Genomic DNA, 16,476 nt, shown 5'->3' with positions numbered 1-16,476 from the left:
AGGTGGTGGCTTGTTCTAGTGCTGAAGCAGAATATAGAGGAATGGCTCGTGGAGTTAGTGAGATGTTGTGGTTAAGGCACTTATTGAGGGATTTGGGGTTCAAGCAGAAGAAAGCCATGCCCTTATTCTGTGATAACAAAGCTGCAGTTGAAATTGCTCATAATCCTGTCCAACATGATCGCACAAAACATGTGGAGGTTGATAGACACTTCATCAAAGAGAAGCTGGATCAACAAATCATCTCTTTTCCTTTCATACCTACTGAGGAGCAGTTGGCGGACATTCTTACAAAGGCAGTTTCTAGCAATGCGTTTTGTTACTCACTTGACAAGTTGGGCATCCGTCATCTGTATGCTCCAACTTGAGGGGGAGTGTTGGCGTGAGTCACTCTCCATAATTGTAGGAATTGTAGTATAATTAGGATTGTATAGTTAAGGAGGATATCATGTAGTTAAGGGGGAGAATATCACAGTGTAATTAGTTTCCTATTAGGAATGTGTATACTTTGTATATGTACTCCATCTTTGGAGAAGATCAAGATATCAGAAATTCCCAAACTTTCTCTTTGTCTTTGTTCTGTTTGATTATAAATTTGTCGAGGTTTTGAGTTTGATAAATTTGTCGAGGAGAGAGAATCATTAAAAGCTTGTCTTAAATCCCTTCACGTTGTGCCAAAAAAAAAACAACTACGACAAAATCCAAAGTCAATTTATCTCTTTTGAAGAGACAACAGATAAATGTTGTCTGACCACAAACTAAAAAAAATAGCTTACGACACGAACCAAAATCAAGTTATCTCCTTTGAGTAGACGACAGATAACTGTTGTCTGAAAACAAACCTAATTCTCAAAACTTACTTACCATGGTATATTAATGCTATAGTCAGACAATAGTTTTTGGACTGTCTGTCGTTAAAATATATCAGACGACAGAAAACAGCATGTCTATCGTTTGAGCTCTGTCGTCTGATGGGGTTATTGGCATAGTGTCACCTATTTTGCTAAAATTCAATTCTATTAAGCATCATAAATATTTCTGCCTCTGTATTGCATCAGTAACTAATCAAACATGCAAATGAAAGCAAACACACTCAACTTTACATCTGAAGGAGGGTGAGATTATGCAAAAATAAAATCTACTGTTTTAGACATTAAATTGCTGTCTTTGAATTCTATTTGGCAGTTATTAGATTTACAGATCAATTTTCTATGTGTGCTTCTTTAATTAAATTTATTGTGTACATTTGCAGCTATAGTGAAAATACTGAATCAGTTTTTGTCATCAGAACCAACCAACTAGGTAATTTTCTCACTTTCTTGATACATGTACCCGAACTACACTGCAGGATTTGTTACTATTACCTGTATACATGTAATTTGGCTTTGTTTTGTAATCTATGTTTTGGATTTTGGATATCATTTAATGAAAATCAGCAGGTTTTTGTTAGTACAATGAGTTACAAAATAATGCGAGTTTGTTTTTGTGCTTGCAATTTAACAAAGTCGGATGTCATTTTGGATTTGATCTTTTTACTTGTTGTCTTTCCCTTGATATTTAGGAAAATCATAATTATGAATTTAGAATAGATTTAGAGATGACTGAAGTATAAAATTCCCTAATAATGCGAGTTTATTTTTGTGCCTGCAATTAACAAAGTCAAATATCATTTTGCATATCAATTTGAATAGGACGATCCTAGTTTGGCAGGTATACCTTCACACACCCATTAAGGCTTAGTTTCTGCATTTATCCTAAAGAGAAGTGATCAACTGTGTGTGTCCAAACTGACTATCTTTACGAAATAGCATTAGTTGTCCGTAAACCTAGGATCAGATCACTACTCCTTTTTCCCCCAAGGACCAAGAAAGAGAGCCATTGGGTGGCGACTTCTAACTCAAGTTCTAGGCTAACTTTATTGACATTTATAGTTGAAGTGCCTGTGGTATGATCTTTACTGTGTTCGAAAAATTGTCAATCATTGATGAAAGGGTGAGTCCGATGACATATCCTTTTGCAATATATTTAGTCATATTTTTTCATTTTCCTTTTTAACTGACCAAATTCTGTTATTTGTTCCATGCCTTTCTCTTTCATAGCATTGATACTGATAGTATCTTAATTAATTATCATTCTAATGTCTTGGCCGATCTGCATCACTACGAAATTTGATAAATTAGTGATAAAGTACGTTGCTAGATTGATCAACGAAAAACTTCAACTTTTTCACATTTTAAGGTTGGTTATATATCTTTTTTGTATAGCATGTCATTCTGAATGTTATCAATCTTATATGCCTCAATCAGTCTAATAAATTTATGATATATTGCTTTAACTTTGAACTCTATGAATTTATGTTTATCAATTGTTGAAACTCACAAAAACAAATATTTCCTAAAACCATTAATACTCTCCAATAGTTATCTATTTTTTATACTGTTTCTGTGCAGGTTAAGCAATATCAATATATCGTACCAACAAAAAGAGGTTTAGCATGGCTGACCCTATTCTCGCTCTTGCGGTGCTCTCTCTAGCGCTAACTAAAAGGTCGTTCCCATGAGACGGCGCCAAACACAGCTCCAGCCAACCAATCTCAAGGCGTCTTCATCTGCCCCTCTCCCTTGATCTACGTGATGGTGTTTCTGCTTAAGCAATGATCGGACGCCCCCCTTGGGCTGATTGCTTCCCATCTCATCTTATCTGGACGGGGCTGGCTTTTGCCTTCTCTTCCAATTCTAGGCGGTTGCTGTATCTTAATCTGAATCAAGGAATAATGCAGAACTCCTGTCCCGAACTCGGCAACGGTGATGCCACTAGATATGGCGGCGGTGTTGATCTTGGGTCCTTGGGGTCAGTGGCGGAGCCAGTTAAGGACGAGCGGGGGCCATTGCCCCCACTGAGATTATGAAATTTGTTAACTGTAAGGGAGATTTTGAATAATATGCCCCCACTGAAAAAATATGTTTACAATATATAAATATATTTATGTTCCCACATGGCCACATTCCACATCCCATAAACCGGTAAACATGTTATATGTGTTCCCACATTCCACAACACACAAACCTTTTAATTGGTGGGTGGATCAAACAAAACATCACTACAACTCTACAAGTCTACACTCTACATGCGCACAGCGGCACATGCATAGCTCACAATTCCACAAATGACAGTCAAATGCAATTATGCAAACACAAGTACCCGAGTGCAATTTGCTCGCCAGCTCGGTTCTTCATTCTTCAGGAGTTCAGGTATATTTCCAAATTCTGTTCTAGTATATTTGCTCCTCTGTTCTAGTATATTTCCAAATTCCAATTGAGAAAACTGTGTATTGATTATTGAATTCATGATTTGGATTTTGGGAATCTATTAATTTGTTCTACTGGTAGTCTGGTACTCTTGTAGGATTATGAATTTATGAATGAATGAATGATGAATCTACGATGTTCTATACTTCTATAGTTCTATTACTATCAACAATTTTACTTACACTTTAATTATATAATGCAGTGGTGAATTGTGTGAAAAAGTCATGGAAAGATTCTTTAAAAGAAAATCAGACATGCTACCACCCCTTGAAGATAGCCGTATTCAGGTAGAAATAAAATTGGCAAATCTTCCTTCAGATCCTGGATTACAAATCGGAATTTCAGATTATGATCCGAATATTCGAGACCAAGTTCGAAGAGAATATCTGCAAAGGGGTCCTTGTCAGCCCATAGAACACAAATTTGTTAAAACCAATTTTGGAGCTACCAAACGAAGGTTTATATCTGCTTGGTTCGATGATTTTCCTAACTGGTTGGAATATAGTATAGACAAAGATCGAGCATATTGTCTGTGCTGCTACCTATTTAAAGCAAATATTGGAGATCAAGCAGGTGGTGATGTCTTTACTAGTGATGGTTTTCGAAATTGGAAAAAGAAAGAAAGATTATATGATCATGTCGGAGACCACAGCAGTGCTCATAATCAAGCTTTGAAGAAGTGTGAAGCCTTGATGAATGAAAATCAACACATTCGAAATATTATCCACAAGAATGCTAAGCAATCCAGAACAAATTATCGAATTCGGCTCACTGCATCAGTTGATTGCATTCGGTTTCTTCTAAGACAAGGCCTTGCATTTCGAGGCCATGATGAGTCGGACAATTCAAGCAATCAGGGTAACTTTCTTCAACTCTTATAATTTCTTGCTGATCATGATCAAGAAGTTAGAGCTGTTGCTTTGAAAAATGCTCCTGAAAACCTCAAAATGACATCACCTATGATTCAGAAAGACAGTAAATGCTGCTGCAGTTGAAACAACAAATACTATAATTAGAGACATGGATAATGCATTATTCTCTATTATAGTTGATGAAGCTAGGGATGTTTCTATAAAAGAGTAGATGGCTATTATCTTTCGTTATGTGGATAAGAATGGTTGTGTGATTGAACGTTTCATTGGCATTGAACATGTTGCTAATACCACTGCCATAACACTTAAAGAAGCTATAGATGCATTGCTTTGTAAACATGGTTTAAGCATATCAAGTTTACGTGGCCAAGGTTTTGACGGAGCAAGTAATATGAGTGGGGAACTTAATGGCTTAAAAACACTTATTTTGAGGGAGAATTCCAATGCTTTTTATGTCCATTGTTTTGCGCATCAGCTCCAGTTAGCTTTGGTGGCTGTAGCAAAGAAACAAAGCATTGTAGGTGCTTTTTTCACATCAGTTGCTCACGTTGTAAACATTGTTGGTGCATCTTCTAAACGTCGTGATATTCTTTGAGAAAAGCAGGCTCTCAAAGTTATTCAAGCATTGAAAGATGGAGAACTTACAAGTGGAAGATGCTTAAATCAAGAAATTAAGATTAAGCGTCCATCTGATACACGTTGGGGCTCCCATTATGGTACGCTCATAAACTTTACTGCCATGTTCTCATCCATAATTGATGTGCTAGATGAAATAGCATTTGACAAAGTAGGTTCTGATCAGAAACATGATGCATTTATTTCATTGGGGTTATTGCAATCTTTTGATTTCATATTTAGTCTGCACTTGATGAGGATTGTACTTGGAATTAGTCATGAGTTGTCACAAGCCTTGCAAAAAGATGATCAAGATATAGTAAATGCAATGGATCTAGTGAAAATTTGCAAAACAAGATTGCAAGATATGAGGGATAATGGATGGGATTCTTTATTACAGCAAGTTGTTGCCTTCTGTGGCAAAGAAAATATTATGGTTCCCAACATGAGTGATCAACATCTATGTAAATGGAAATCAAAACGCAAAAGTCCAGAAATCACAAATATGCACTATTATCGCTTTGATTTCTTTTGTGCTGTGATAGATCTCCAACTTCAAGAGCTAAACAATCGTTTCAATGAGGTCAATACTGAGTTACTCCTTTGTTTGGCATGTTTAAGTCCTCTTCACTCATTTTCTGCTTTCAACAAGCAACGTTTGATGCTTCTTGCTCAATTTTATCCGAATGATTTTTCTACATCAGCTTTGTTGGTACTAGAGTCTCAGCTTGATATATATATGGATGATATGCAATCTAACACAAAGTTTCAAGACTTGCAAGGAATTTCTTATCTAGCACAGAAACTTGTTGAGGCAGGAAAGCACAAGACATATCCATTTGTCTATCTACTCATAACCTTGGCACTAGTACTTCCTGTTACAACAGCCACAGTTGAAAGAGCATTCTCTGCCATGAATATCATAAAAAATCGACTGCGAAATCGAATGGGTGATCAGTGGTTGAATGATAGCTTAACAGTATACCTTGAGAAAGATATATTCAATGTCATTGACAATGAGCTTATAATTCAACGATTCCAAAACATGGCTCCTCGTCGAGGACAGCTATAGATGACTTGAGCAGTATATTGTCTCTATTTTTGTGTAGTATATGCATTGTTTGCAAATGCAGGGTATGTATTTAATTGAAATATTATTAATATTTAGCTACTGTAATGTTGTGAATTGTGATCATGATCAATGGTCTATTTTAGTGTAAATTTTTTTTTCCCCCACTCAAAAACATTTCTCCCTCCGCCACTGCTTGGGGTTTGATCTGTTCAGACCAGAGACCAATGCGAAGGATGGAGGCGCCCCACTACAAGTGTGTGATGATGCTGTCGCGGTGGGGCTGCTGGTGGCGGATTTTCATGGGCTCGGGTACATAACTAGATCTGGGTGTCCAGATCAGTGTAGTAGGCGTTGTGCCGCTTTTGGGCTCCTATCTGAGCCCAGCTCTCGGTGGCTTTGACGGCAGAAACTGTGGAATTACCATCGACTACGTCAGTATTCAAATAATGGCTGGTTGAACGGCCGACAGCGACTCTGGTGGCGGGGGAGGCATGCTGGTGGGTCCTTGGGCTTCTTGGGCCGCTGTTTGCAACTGCAGCACTGAAATCAAGTTTTGGGTCGGGATCTCTTGGGTACAGGATGAGCATTGGGTTTTTGTACCCATTTTTTAATTAGTTTTGTTTTTTAACTAGCCTATTACTATGCGAGATTAGTTCATAGTTATAGGCTCGCTTTAAATAAGTGAACGATAAGTTCCAATATAGTTGGTCTATCCTATGTAGAATTGTGACTCCCCCACGAAGCCTTGTTTTGTCCCTTGTTATGTGGCAGCGGGTGGGTATGTAATGACCTTCTTGACATGCGTTATTTATCAATGAAATTATCATTACTTCAAAGAAGAAAAAAAACAATATCAATATATCAAAGATACAAATGGAATTGCTTTTAAAACCTCAAGCATAACTACCTTTCTTTACTGCTCCAATATTCAGGTAGCTAAGAACATGGACTTGGTGAAGATAAGACTAAATGTTCAGTTGTCCTTCAAGAATATTCAGGTAGCTAAGAACTTGGACTTGGCTTGAATGGATCCGTTTTCCATAGTAGCATTTAGAATCATTGACGGTGTCAATCCCATAGTCAAGTATGCTTCCTCTCTCATATCCGCACATTAAAGTTTACATCTTTAAGGATTGAGCACAACAAGCACAAAAGTGATTTCTATAGCTGATACTATGGAAAAAATATTGTTTACTCCATATACTTATAGGGAGTCGACGTTTTAGTCTCTGACATTTCAGTTTCACCTAAAAACTCTCTAAACTCTCCAATTTCACACAATTGGTCCTTGCCGTTAATTTTCTGTCAAAAGCTCTGTTACCTTGCTGACATGCTATTCCGTACACGACCAAAATGTCTATTTTACCCTCACAAACTTTTTTTTTTTCCTTCTTTTTTTTTTTCCCCCTTTCTCTTTTTGCCTCTTCTTCTTCCAACTCTCTCTCCTTCTCTGTTTATTCTTTTTGAATCTTGCAGGGAGCTTTAACTATTCCCATTTTTCATCATCCAACCATATGATCATTGATGAGCTCCAATTTAGAAGGCTCCCACTTTGGGTTCCTATCCTTGTCCGACAGTATAGCTATGCAGCCCTATCTGAAATCCTTGTTGACTTCTCCTCACAAAAATGACAAACCATTCTACATCACCACTAACACAAAATGTGCATCTAATCTCCAATTTCCTTCATTAATATCACGAATCACAACTGCTACATCACCAGCAGCACAAAATGCTCTTCCTTTCCCCTTCAGAATCACCAACTTGGCATTAACATCCTCTTCATATGCAAGGAAAAGTTCCAATAGTCGAGAAATCATTTCAAAGTTAAGGGCATTCAGTTGGCGAGGCCTATTCAATGTCAATCACCATTTCAATAATCTCATCCTTAAACTAACATCCAAAAAGCTCAGGGAAACGGGAAAACACTCAAACAGCTAATTATCCAACTTGTCAACAGCTTAATCATAAAATTTGATCAAGGCAACAACTGAAATTCGTACATACATTATTCGAACCAAGAGCAAGGCAGCAACTTAATTACCATGCTTGAAGATTTCTGAATAGAACCAAGAGCAAGACCAGTTGACCACGAGCTCAAGATTTCAACCAAAAACTCAGAAATTCATGACAGAGTGAGAGACAGATCGATTTTGGTGTCAACTGAAAACCCAGACATTAAGAGAAAGTCGTTTTCCTAAATCTCTAGCTAGACTTACTAAAGGGATTTCTTTAGAGCTGGAAGAACCAAGTCACAGTGAGCATCGATCATTAGACCAAATCTTGGAAGTGATGAAGAGGTCATTCTGCTAAGCCACGAGGCTGAGTTTGAGTTCTTGGGTTATGGCTACTTCCAGACTTTGCCTAATACCCTGCTTTGCCGCGCCGTTTCATGGCATCATACTTGCGTCCCTCCACCGTAAGATCACGAATCAGCCAACACATCGAAAGCTCTAGCCTCCTCATTACCCTTTGAATCAATTGGCCAACACTTGCTGCCCCATCACCTCCACACCACTGCATCCGAAACAACCTCCCATACCAGATTTGATTGATGAGAAGAGAAGATTACGAGCAAGGCCGCCATTGGAACTACCAAGCTCAATTGCCGGAACCCAGCGCCTCGCTTATAAGTCTCCATCCTATGGCAGCGATCTCTACCCTAGCCAAGAGAGGAATCGGAAGGAATGCCAAGGAAGATATGAAGGTTTGGAGACAGAAAGAGAGCAAGAAGACATAAAAGGAAAAAGAGAAAAAAAAAATAGAGATAAAAAAAAAGAGAAAAAAAAAACAGAGAGAAGAAAAGAAAAAAAAATCTGTGAGGGTAAAGTAGACATTTTGGTCATGTACAGAATGCCACATCAGCAAGATAACAGAGCTTTTGATGGAAAATTAAGGGCAGAGACCAATTGGGTGAAATTGGAGAGTTTAGAGAGTTTTTAGATGAAATTAAATGTCATGGACTGAAACGTCAACTCCCTATAAGTATAGGGAGTAAACATTATTTTGTCTTAGATTTATTCTTCTTTTCTCATTTTGTACGCAATGCTTTAATTGGTATACTTTCAATTACACTAATCTCCAGCATTGAAAATCTTACCAACCAAGATTTGGTTCAGCTACAACCGTTTATTAGAACAATGCCTTTGGTGTCAGAAGTATACCACACTTGGAATAGAGTACTAAAAGCCTTTGTATGCACTGCAGTGAAAATGTACTCCCTCTTTCTCAATCCTTTTTTTTTTCTTTTTCCTCCCTTTAATTTTAGGACAAAATATTATTTACTCCCTATACTTATAGGGAGTCGACGTTTCAGTCCCTCGCTTTTCAATTTCACCTAGAAAGTCCCTAAACTCTCCAATTTCACCCGTTTGGTCCTTACCGTCAAAATCTTTGTTAAATTGCTGACGTGGCATTCCTTATACTCTAAAATGTCTATTATACCCTCACTTATTATTTTTCTTTTATATTTATTCTCTCTCTCTCTCTCTCTCTCTCTCTCTCTATCTCTCTCTCTCTAACCTCTTCTTCTTCCTCCCCTCTCTCCTCTGTTTATCTCCCCTGCATCGCCTTGTTTCATACTCAATCCCATCTAACAGCACACAGCACAGAAGCAACAGATCCTCCATGCATTCTTCTCTTGTTGTTGGATCATTAAACTCATCTATCTCCTCCTCCTCATCAGCCACCACCACCTTCATTTTCCTCTCCACCACCGTCTCCACATCATCATCATTGGAATCTTCATCCAATTCCTCCTCCGACTCCTCTTCCCAAATCCTGATCTGAATATTCTTCATGTTCCAACTCCTCTCCGGATCTTCTTCTTGTTCTAGGTTAGCACTTTATTTGCAGAGCTTGGCAGAACATCGATCCTACCAACTATAACCCTTCCGTAACAATCTCCTTCCCACTCTTCCTAGAATCCACTATAGCAATCCAAGCATCCACAGTAGACATAAACGCCACAATTGTATCCCAAATATCCACATCAACATAAACCCGGAAATCTCCTTCTCGAAACCTCGAATCCACGGAGATGGTGAATTGGTCGGCTTTGAAGGAGAGGCTAGAGATGGCCATGTCAGAAACTCTAGTTCCATTAAACCCTAATTTGGAGGTGAAGTGAGAGAAGATGAAGATTGGGGTTTTGTGGGTGGAGTCAAAGAGGGCGCGGGAGTCGTTGTCGTCGCTGGAGAAGAAGTCCTCGTCGAGGGTTCTGACGCTGGTGAGGTGGAGGAAGGGGCGATGGTAGAGGTGGAGGTGGCCGGAGAAGGGGATTTTGGCGAGGGGGATCGGAAGGAGGGTTGGCGGCAAGGTCGAGGCGGGAGAGGAGGGACTTGAGGAAGACGGTGAAGAGGTGAATGCCGTTCTTGACGATGGTGCGAAAGGAGAAGATGAGGAGGGAGAGGAAGACGGTGAAGAGGTGAATGCCGTTCTTGACGATGGTGCGAAAGGAGAAGATGAGGAGGGAGAGGAAGACGGTGAAGAGGTGAATGCCGTTCTCGACGAAGGTGCGAAAGGAGAAGAGAGGAAGGTGAGGAGGTTGGAGAAGAAGGAGGCCGAGGCTTGGAGGAGGAGCTGAGGCGTGCTCTGTAGGTGGTAGTGGTGGTGGTGTTGAACTATTGATCGCTCATGGGGCCTTTCCTATCTTCAGAATTTTTTTTTTTTTTGGGTTTTCTGGTTTAGTTTTTTTGTTTTGGGACTTTTGATGTGTGTATTGCGTGAGAGGAGAGAGGGGACGAAGAAGAAGAGGTTAGAGAGAGAGAGAGAGAGAGAGAGTAAATATAAAAGAAAAAAAATAAGTGAGGGTATAATAGACATTTTAGAGTGCAAGGAATGCCACGTCAACAACTTAAAGGAGATTTTGACGGTAAGGACCAAACAGGTGAAATCAGAGAGTTTAGGGACTTTCTAGGTGAAATTGAAAAGTGAGGGACTGAAACGTCGACTCCCTATAAGTATAGGGAGTAAACAGTATTTTGTCCTTGATTTTATTCATCAAAGTTGTGATTTTTAATGTTTATTTTGTAGGGCACAACCAACTTTTTGTTCACTGTAATTCCAAACTTCACAAAAGTAATTCCTTTATTTGATTATCAATCTTCTGCAGCGTCTGTTTATTGTGGTTATGTCTGGCTATAAGTGTTGTTTGTGAACAGATTTTGCTTTCAGCTTTCAACTGTCAGCATTGCAGTGAGAGGTAGAACTATATGTTTAAAAATTTGTTAGTTTCTTTGATTGGTTTAGTTTTGTGCTGTGGACATTTTAATTTTGTTTTCTTGATATAGGAACAATGAAGTTCAGTTGCTGAGCTTAAACTCAAGGGTTATAACTAATGCTTGAAAGTGCCTTCCGGGAATCCCAAGGTCAATCTCTTTAGAGCTATGAACTGACATTATACTCTTAGGTCCCAAGATAAAAATTATTTGAAACTGAAATCTAGATACATAATTACTAATAAGTCATAAAGAACTTGCCTTCAGTAGACTAATTCTAATGAGAAATAGCTCTTCAGTGATTTTTTTTTTCTTCCACAAACTGGTTCCAATAAGCCACCACCATATATTCATATTGCTACAGGCAGATGGTGAGGCGCTGGTAGTGGGGGCACGATGCCGGGGGTTGGGCGGCGGCGCAGGTTCTGGTGCGGTTGCTGTAGTGGGTTGGGATTTGGCTAGTGGTACTTGCTGCCCTTGTCTCTTGGGCCTGGATATGACTAGTGGGCCCAATGGGTTGGTATTTGGGCCTGGAAGATGTCAATGGGCCATTATTGGTCAATTGTTATTTTTATTGTTTTCTTTTGTTGTTATTTCTTAGTTAGATGTGGCTTTATGCCGGCAATAAGTCCCTCCCAAGCTAGGGTAGGGCGACGTGGGCTGTGTCCCGAGCTGCACATCTTATGTGCCTTGTCTGCTCTGGGTAGGTGGCGAGTTCCTTGCTTCGTCAATTGGTCGCTACCACCTAGTGGCAGGGTGAAGCTAAGTGCGTCAGATTTATCTTTCGGCGGCAACATAGTAGGAAAGCTGTGCTTTTAGTAATTATGCTACGTTGTAATCGAGTTACATATCAAGTTATCTTTCCGTTATGTCACCGCTATGTTAAAGCAAATAGAGTAGCCAGTAGAGCACTCTTTGCTAGTTGGTGCCTAGTTGAATACATTTGTTTGGTAGAGACTCTTGATATTATTTCAGGACATTCTTTAGATGCTTATTGTAATCCGAGGTTTAGGCTCAATGTCCCCCCCTTGTATTCGACAGTTTCATTAATCAAGGCTTGAGGGCAGCCGCACCAGCCCTTTATTCAAAAAAAAAAAAGATTTACCAAAAATAACAACAAATTTATGCTTTGAAATACTATTATATTCAGGTATGTCCTCAACACAGATACTATTCTATTTACCTATTTCACATATTGTCACTCAAATCATTTGGATTCAAATATAATACAACTTTATTATGTATTTACTTATGCAAATAATTAATTTAATTGCAGGTCCAACAACGCGCTGTAGCCATCCATTAAAAAGTCTTCATGCATTGAGTTTGATTTGGATTTATTTATTGTAATAGAAAAATTTAGGTAAAATGTACCTAACCTCAAAAGGTAGGTGATAGGACATACTTGATCTCAAAGGGTACCATGAAGATATCTACACCGGAATGAGATTGAGATTCAATTAGGACATAACTTCAATCTATGTTACGTCTAATGGAATCTCAACCTCATTGTGTTGTATCTGTCTTCATAGTACCCTTTGAGATCAGATACAGATTACCAACTTCCACTTGAGAGCAGGTGCAGTTTACCTAAATTTGTCCACAATTACCAAAAATTTTAAACCAGAACAATATACAAACCAAACGAAACCGTTTGTACTATATAACATTACAAAATCAATGATATTCTTATGTATAGAAACAATTAGTTTTCTAAAAAATTCATCGCCAATAGTAAATCACGCAGCAAAGTGCGGGCAATCTTGCTAGCATATACTAATCATAATAAGTAGCCTTAATATAGTGAAACAATAGGATATTTTATAATTTTAGAAATTACATATAAGTAACAGACTAAATTTACAAAAACAGAAAACCCATCTTGTATAAGATTTATACAAATAAGCACACAAAGCCCAAGCCCAAAGAGAATGAAATAGACCTAATCTCTGAGATTTCATCCGTAATTACGAATCAATACAATTTTTCATTAAAATTACTGCAATGCCATTATCAAAATATTATGATTTTTTTTCTCTCGACTCCCTCCGTTCAGACCCAAACTTTTCTCTTCTCTCATCAGCTGCCTCCGGCGACTCAAGACCTCGACTCGTCAATGTAGCCTCGTCCGACTCAGGAGACTACCGTAGCTCCTGTGCCGATCGTCGATCTCAAGTCAGATGTCAGCGAGTCCAACCCGTAGCTCTGATGCCAGTGGTTGATCTCACGTTCTCTCCACCTCCAGCTACTCTTCCTCCTCTTAACTTCGCCGATCCCGAGGCCCCAATCTCCTTCGATCCTTCAATCCTTTTTTTTATTTAGAGGTTCGTCTCTACTCTCAGCTTCACATCCACTTCTAATTCCATAGTCTCTGCTATAGCTTTCTCACATTTTTCTGGAAAAATCAAATGCCGAAATAAGGAAGATTATGACTTCTAATACAGTTGGATTGCTGCTTCTTACTTGCATCGACTGTTTTTTCAATTTGGTGTTGCATTTTGTGTTGGATCTAATTGGGAATCGTCGTGATTTGGCTCAATTTGATTATGATAATGAATTGGCTTTTGATTTTTGTGTGGTAGAGTAGCTTTAGTGTTTGATTAACTGAATTGCTATTCAAATCTGGATAAGCTCGGGCGCTTTTTTAGTGTCGTGGATGTCTGTGTAGCTTACTTTGAAGTTTGAGACTGCTGATTTCAGTTGCTGATTAATGTTGTTGTGATTTTAGTTTGTTGTGTTTTCGATTAACATTTGCGAAATTGGTGTGAGTAATGGGGTTGGTTTACTTGAAATGAGAATGCAGTGGCAGAACTGGATGAGTATGAGTACAACGAGTGCAGTAGCAGGATTGGGCGATGACGAGTGTAGTAGCAGAACCAGACACGAGTGCAAGTGCAGTAGCAGAACTGGACGAGTATGAGTGCAACGATTGTAGTAGCAAGATTGGACAAGTACAGTAGCAGGATTGGACGATGACGAGTGCAGTAGCAGAGCATGAGTACGAGGACAGTAGCAGAACTAGACGGAGTATGAGTGCAGCGAGTGCAGTAGCAGGATTGGACGAGTGCAGTAGCAGGATTAGGTAATGACAAGTGCAGTAGTAGAACATAAGTAGCAGAACTAGACACGAGTACAAGTGCAGTAGCAGAACTTGAAGAGTATGAGTGCAGCGAGTGCAGTAGCAGGATTGGACGAGGGCAGTAGTAGGATTAGACGATAAGATGAGAGTAGTAGGAGAGTGTGGTCTTGTGAAGTAACATAAATGGATTATTCTCAAGAGAAAAAAAAAAGTAACATAAACGGATTATTCTCAAGGAAAAAAAAAAGTAACATAAAGGGATTATTCTAAAAAAAAATATAACATAAAGGATTAGAAGTCAAAAGAAGTAGTTAAGGGTAAAAAAATAAATTAACTCATGACATGTTACAAGTGGAGACCAGATTGTCCTTATTTGTAAGATTTATTCATTATGAAGGGACAAGTCAAAAGAAGTAGTTAAAGGTAAAAAAGTAAATTAACTCATGACATGTGGCAAGTGGAGTGCTCATTATATGTTTAATTCAATCTTTAAAGGATGTATTTGTTAAGTCATCTTTTGTCAATAACTTATTTGTAATTTGTTATTATAATTTTTTAGATTAAGAAAATTTTAGGTACATTGGGTTGTGTACTTTTTTTTTTTTGAGGGCAACGGAAGACTAATCTATTGATAGAAATCACAACAACCTCGCTTGGTCAAGTATGAAGGGTACAAACACCCATCATATTACAATGCATGCTCATAAGAGTACTAAAACCAAAAGGAAATCCAAAAAACTAAGGTTCCAAAAAGAAAACAACTAGCCAGAGCAATAAAAAACTACGAAAATTACGAAGACCTCCGCCACCTAGTGTGAGACACTTCCTCAATCACTTTGACACCTAAGACCCTTCTGGTGTACGTCGCCATCACCAAGCAAGACACATCACACCCTAGATGAACCAGGAAATCATCTCTTACCTAGACTGGGAAATGGGCTCTGAACCCTACCCATCCTGCACCCCATGCATACCATCAGACCCTTCAGCAATGGACCCTGACGCCATGGCCTCAGAGCCACCACAGATGGATGCTGCCTTCAAAGCTTTTACCTTGTTTCGTTGTATTTAGTAATATATTAGAATGAGAAATTAAATGGATGGTGTATTGAGTAAAGAGTATGTATTAAGTAGTTAGAGGTGTGTATTTAAAATTTCTCCTTATTTTTACATTTACACAATAAAAACAATAACATCGAACGAGATTAATTGTGATAAATCGGGTAAGTCCAGAAGGTAAATTCAACGCACACCATATGGTAACTCCAACCCTGCCCATTTTCAAATCCTGCTGGTTCATCTCTTAGAACAGCTCAGCTCCAACTCATAGTTAGGGTCGGTTGGCATTATACCACCATTAATGAGACCAGATTCTAGATTAAGCTTTTTCCATCTCCCACCTTCAAAAGGAAAAAGAGATATTCGCCAATTTATATAGTATTATTGCTCATCGCCATCGGTGATGTCAGGCTTAAACACATGATCATACATTTTCTTTAAGTTTCTTTATGATCATACATGTTTTTTTTTCCTGGTATAAGTACCATGGCTATCTTTCCCCCAAGCTCACATTCTTCACATGCTTTCCCTCTAAACAAAACCAAGATCCCCACTATCTCCAAAAATGAGAACCACTATAACGGCTACTATTTCACCAACAAAACTACCTTCGATGAAAGGACCACCGGACTTGGCTCCGCCGGTTTCACCTTTGCACTCTCCGATCCCATACCTTTTAGGCGGTCTAGTTACAATGGCTATTCTTGTTGTTTGTGCTCTCTTGATCTTGGCTTGCTCATTTTGGAAGAGACATAAAGAAGACAGCAGTGCAGACAGAGATTTGGAGTCGGGTAGTGATTCTGTGAAGGTGTTTAAAGACAAGGTTTTGGTTATAATGGCCGGAAATGAGAACTCTACTTACTTGGCCACCCCGATTCCGGTTTGCCCTACTAAAAGTACTAGTTTTGAAGAGGAATCAGAGAAGATAAAAGGAGATGATAAGGAAGAGAACTGTGAGAAATTGAAAGAGGCAGCATCGTCAACACCAATGAGCTAGCTGCTCTATTTCAGATTTGGCTTATTGTTGGCCTTCAAAAAAAATTTTCCTTTCAATTCGTTCAATTCTTTTGTCGTTGTTTTTCTAATTCTTTGTTTTCTATGGTGTAATTCGGGAAATGTGAATAACTTGATGAGAGATGTTTCTTGCTTTCCAGCTGTAAATTTTCTTTACCAATTTCCAACAAGAAAATTTAAATACACGTTCCTAATTGCTTAATACACATCTCTATTGTACACACATGTACATTTACATGCA

At 38.7% G+C, this 16,476-nt stretch overlaps 2 protein-coding genes across 2 annotated transcripts; both read left to right on the top strand.

The window, feature by feature from the left end:
* The first annotated feature begins 4,388 nt into the window (after positions 1–4,388).
* Positions 4,389–5,864, top strand: LOC112199160 (zinc finger MYM-type protein 1-like). The gene is made up of 2 exons (XM_024340218.1): positions 4,389–4,694; positions 4,782–5,864. The coding sequence occupies exons 1-2, from the start codon at positions 4,389–4,391 to the stop codon at positions 5,862–5,864; spliced, it is 1,389 nt and encodes a 462-aa protein (XP_024195986.1).
* Positions 5,865–15,915: 10,051 nt separating this feature from the next.
* Positions 15,916–16,218, top strand: LOC112199159 (protein GLUTAMINE DUMPER 5). Its single transcript, XM_024340217.1, has one exon. The coding sequence runs from the start codon at positions 15,916–15,918 to the stop codon at positions 16,216–16,218; it is 303 nt and encodes a 100-aa protein (XP_024195985.1).
* Positions 16,219–16,476: the final 258 nt, after the last annotated feature.

The sequence above is a fragment of the Rosa chinensis genome, chromosome 4 (genome assembly GCF_002994745.2).
Source record: "Rosa chinensis cultivar Old Blush chromosome 4, RchiOBHm-V2, whole genome shotgun sequence".
NCBI classification, from domain to species: Eukaryota; Viridiplantae; Streptophyta; class Magnoliopsida; order Rosales; family Rosaceae; genus Rosa; species Rosa chinensis.
The sequence above is the reverse complement of the archived record's forward strand: the minus strand, read 5'-3'. Positions and strand labels throughout refer to the sequence as shown.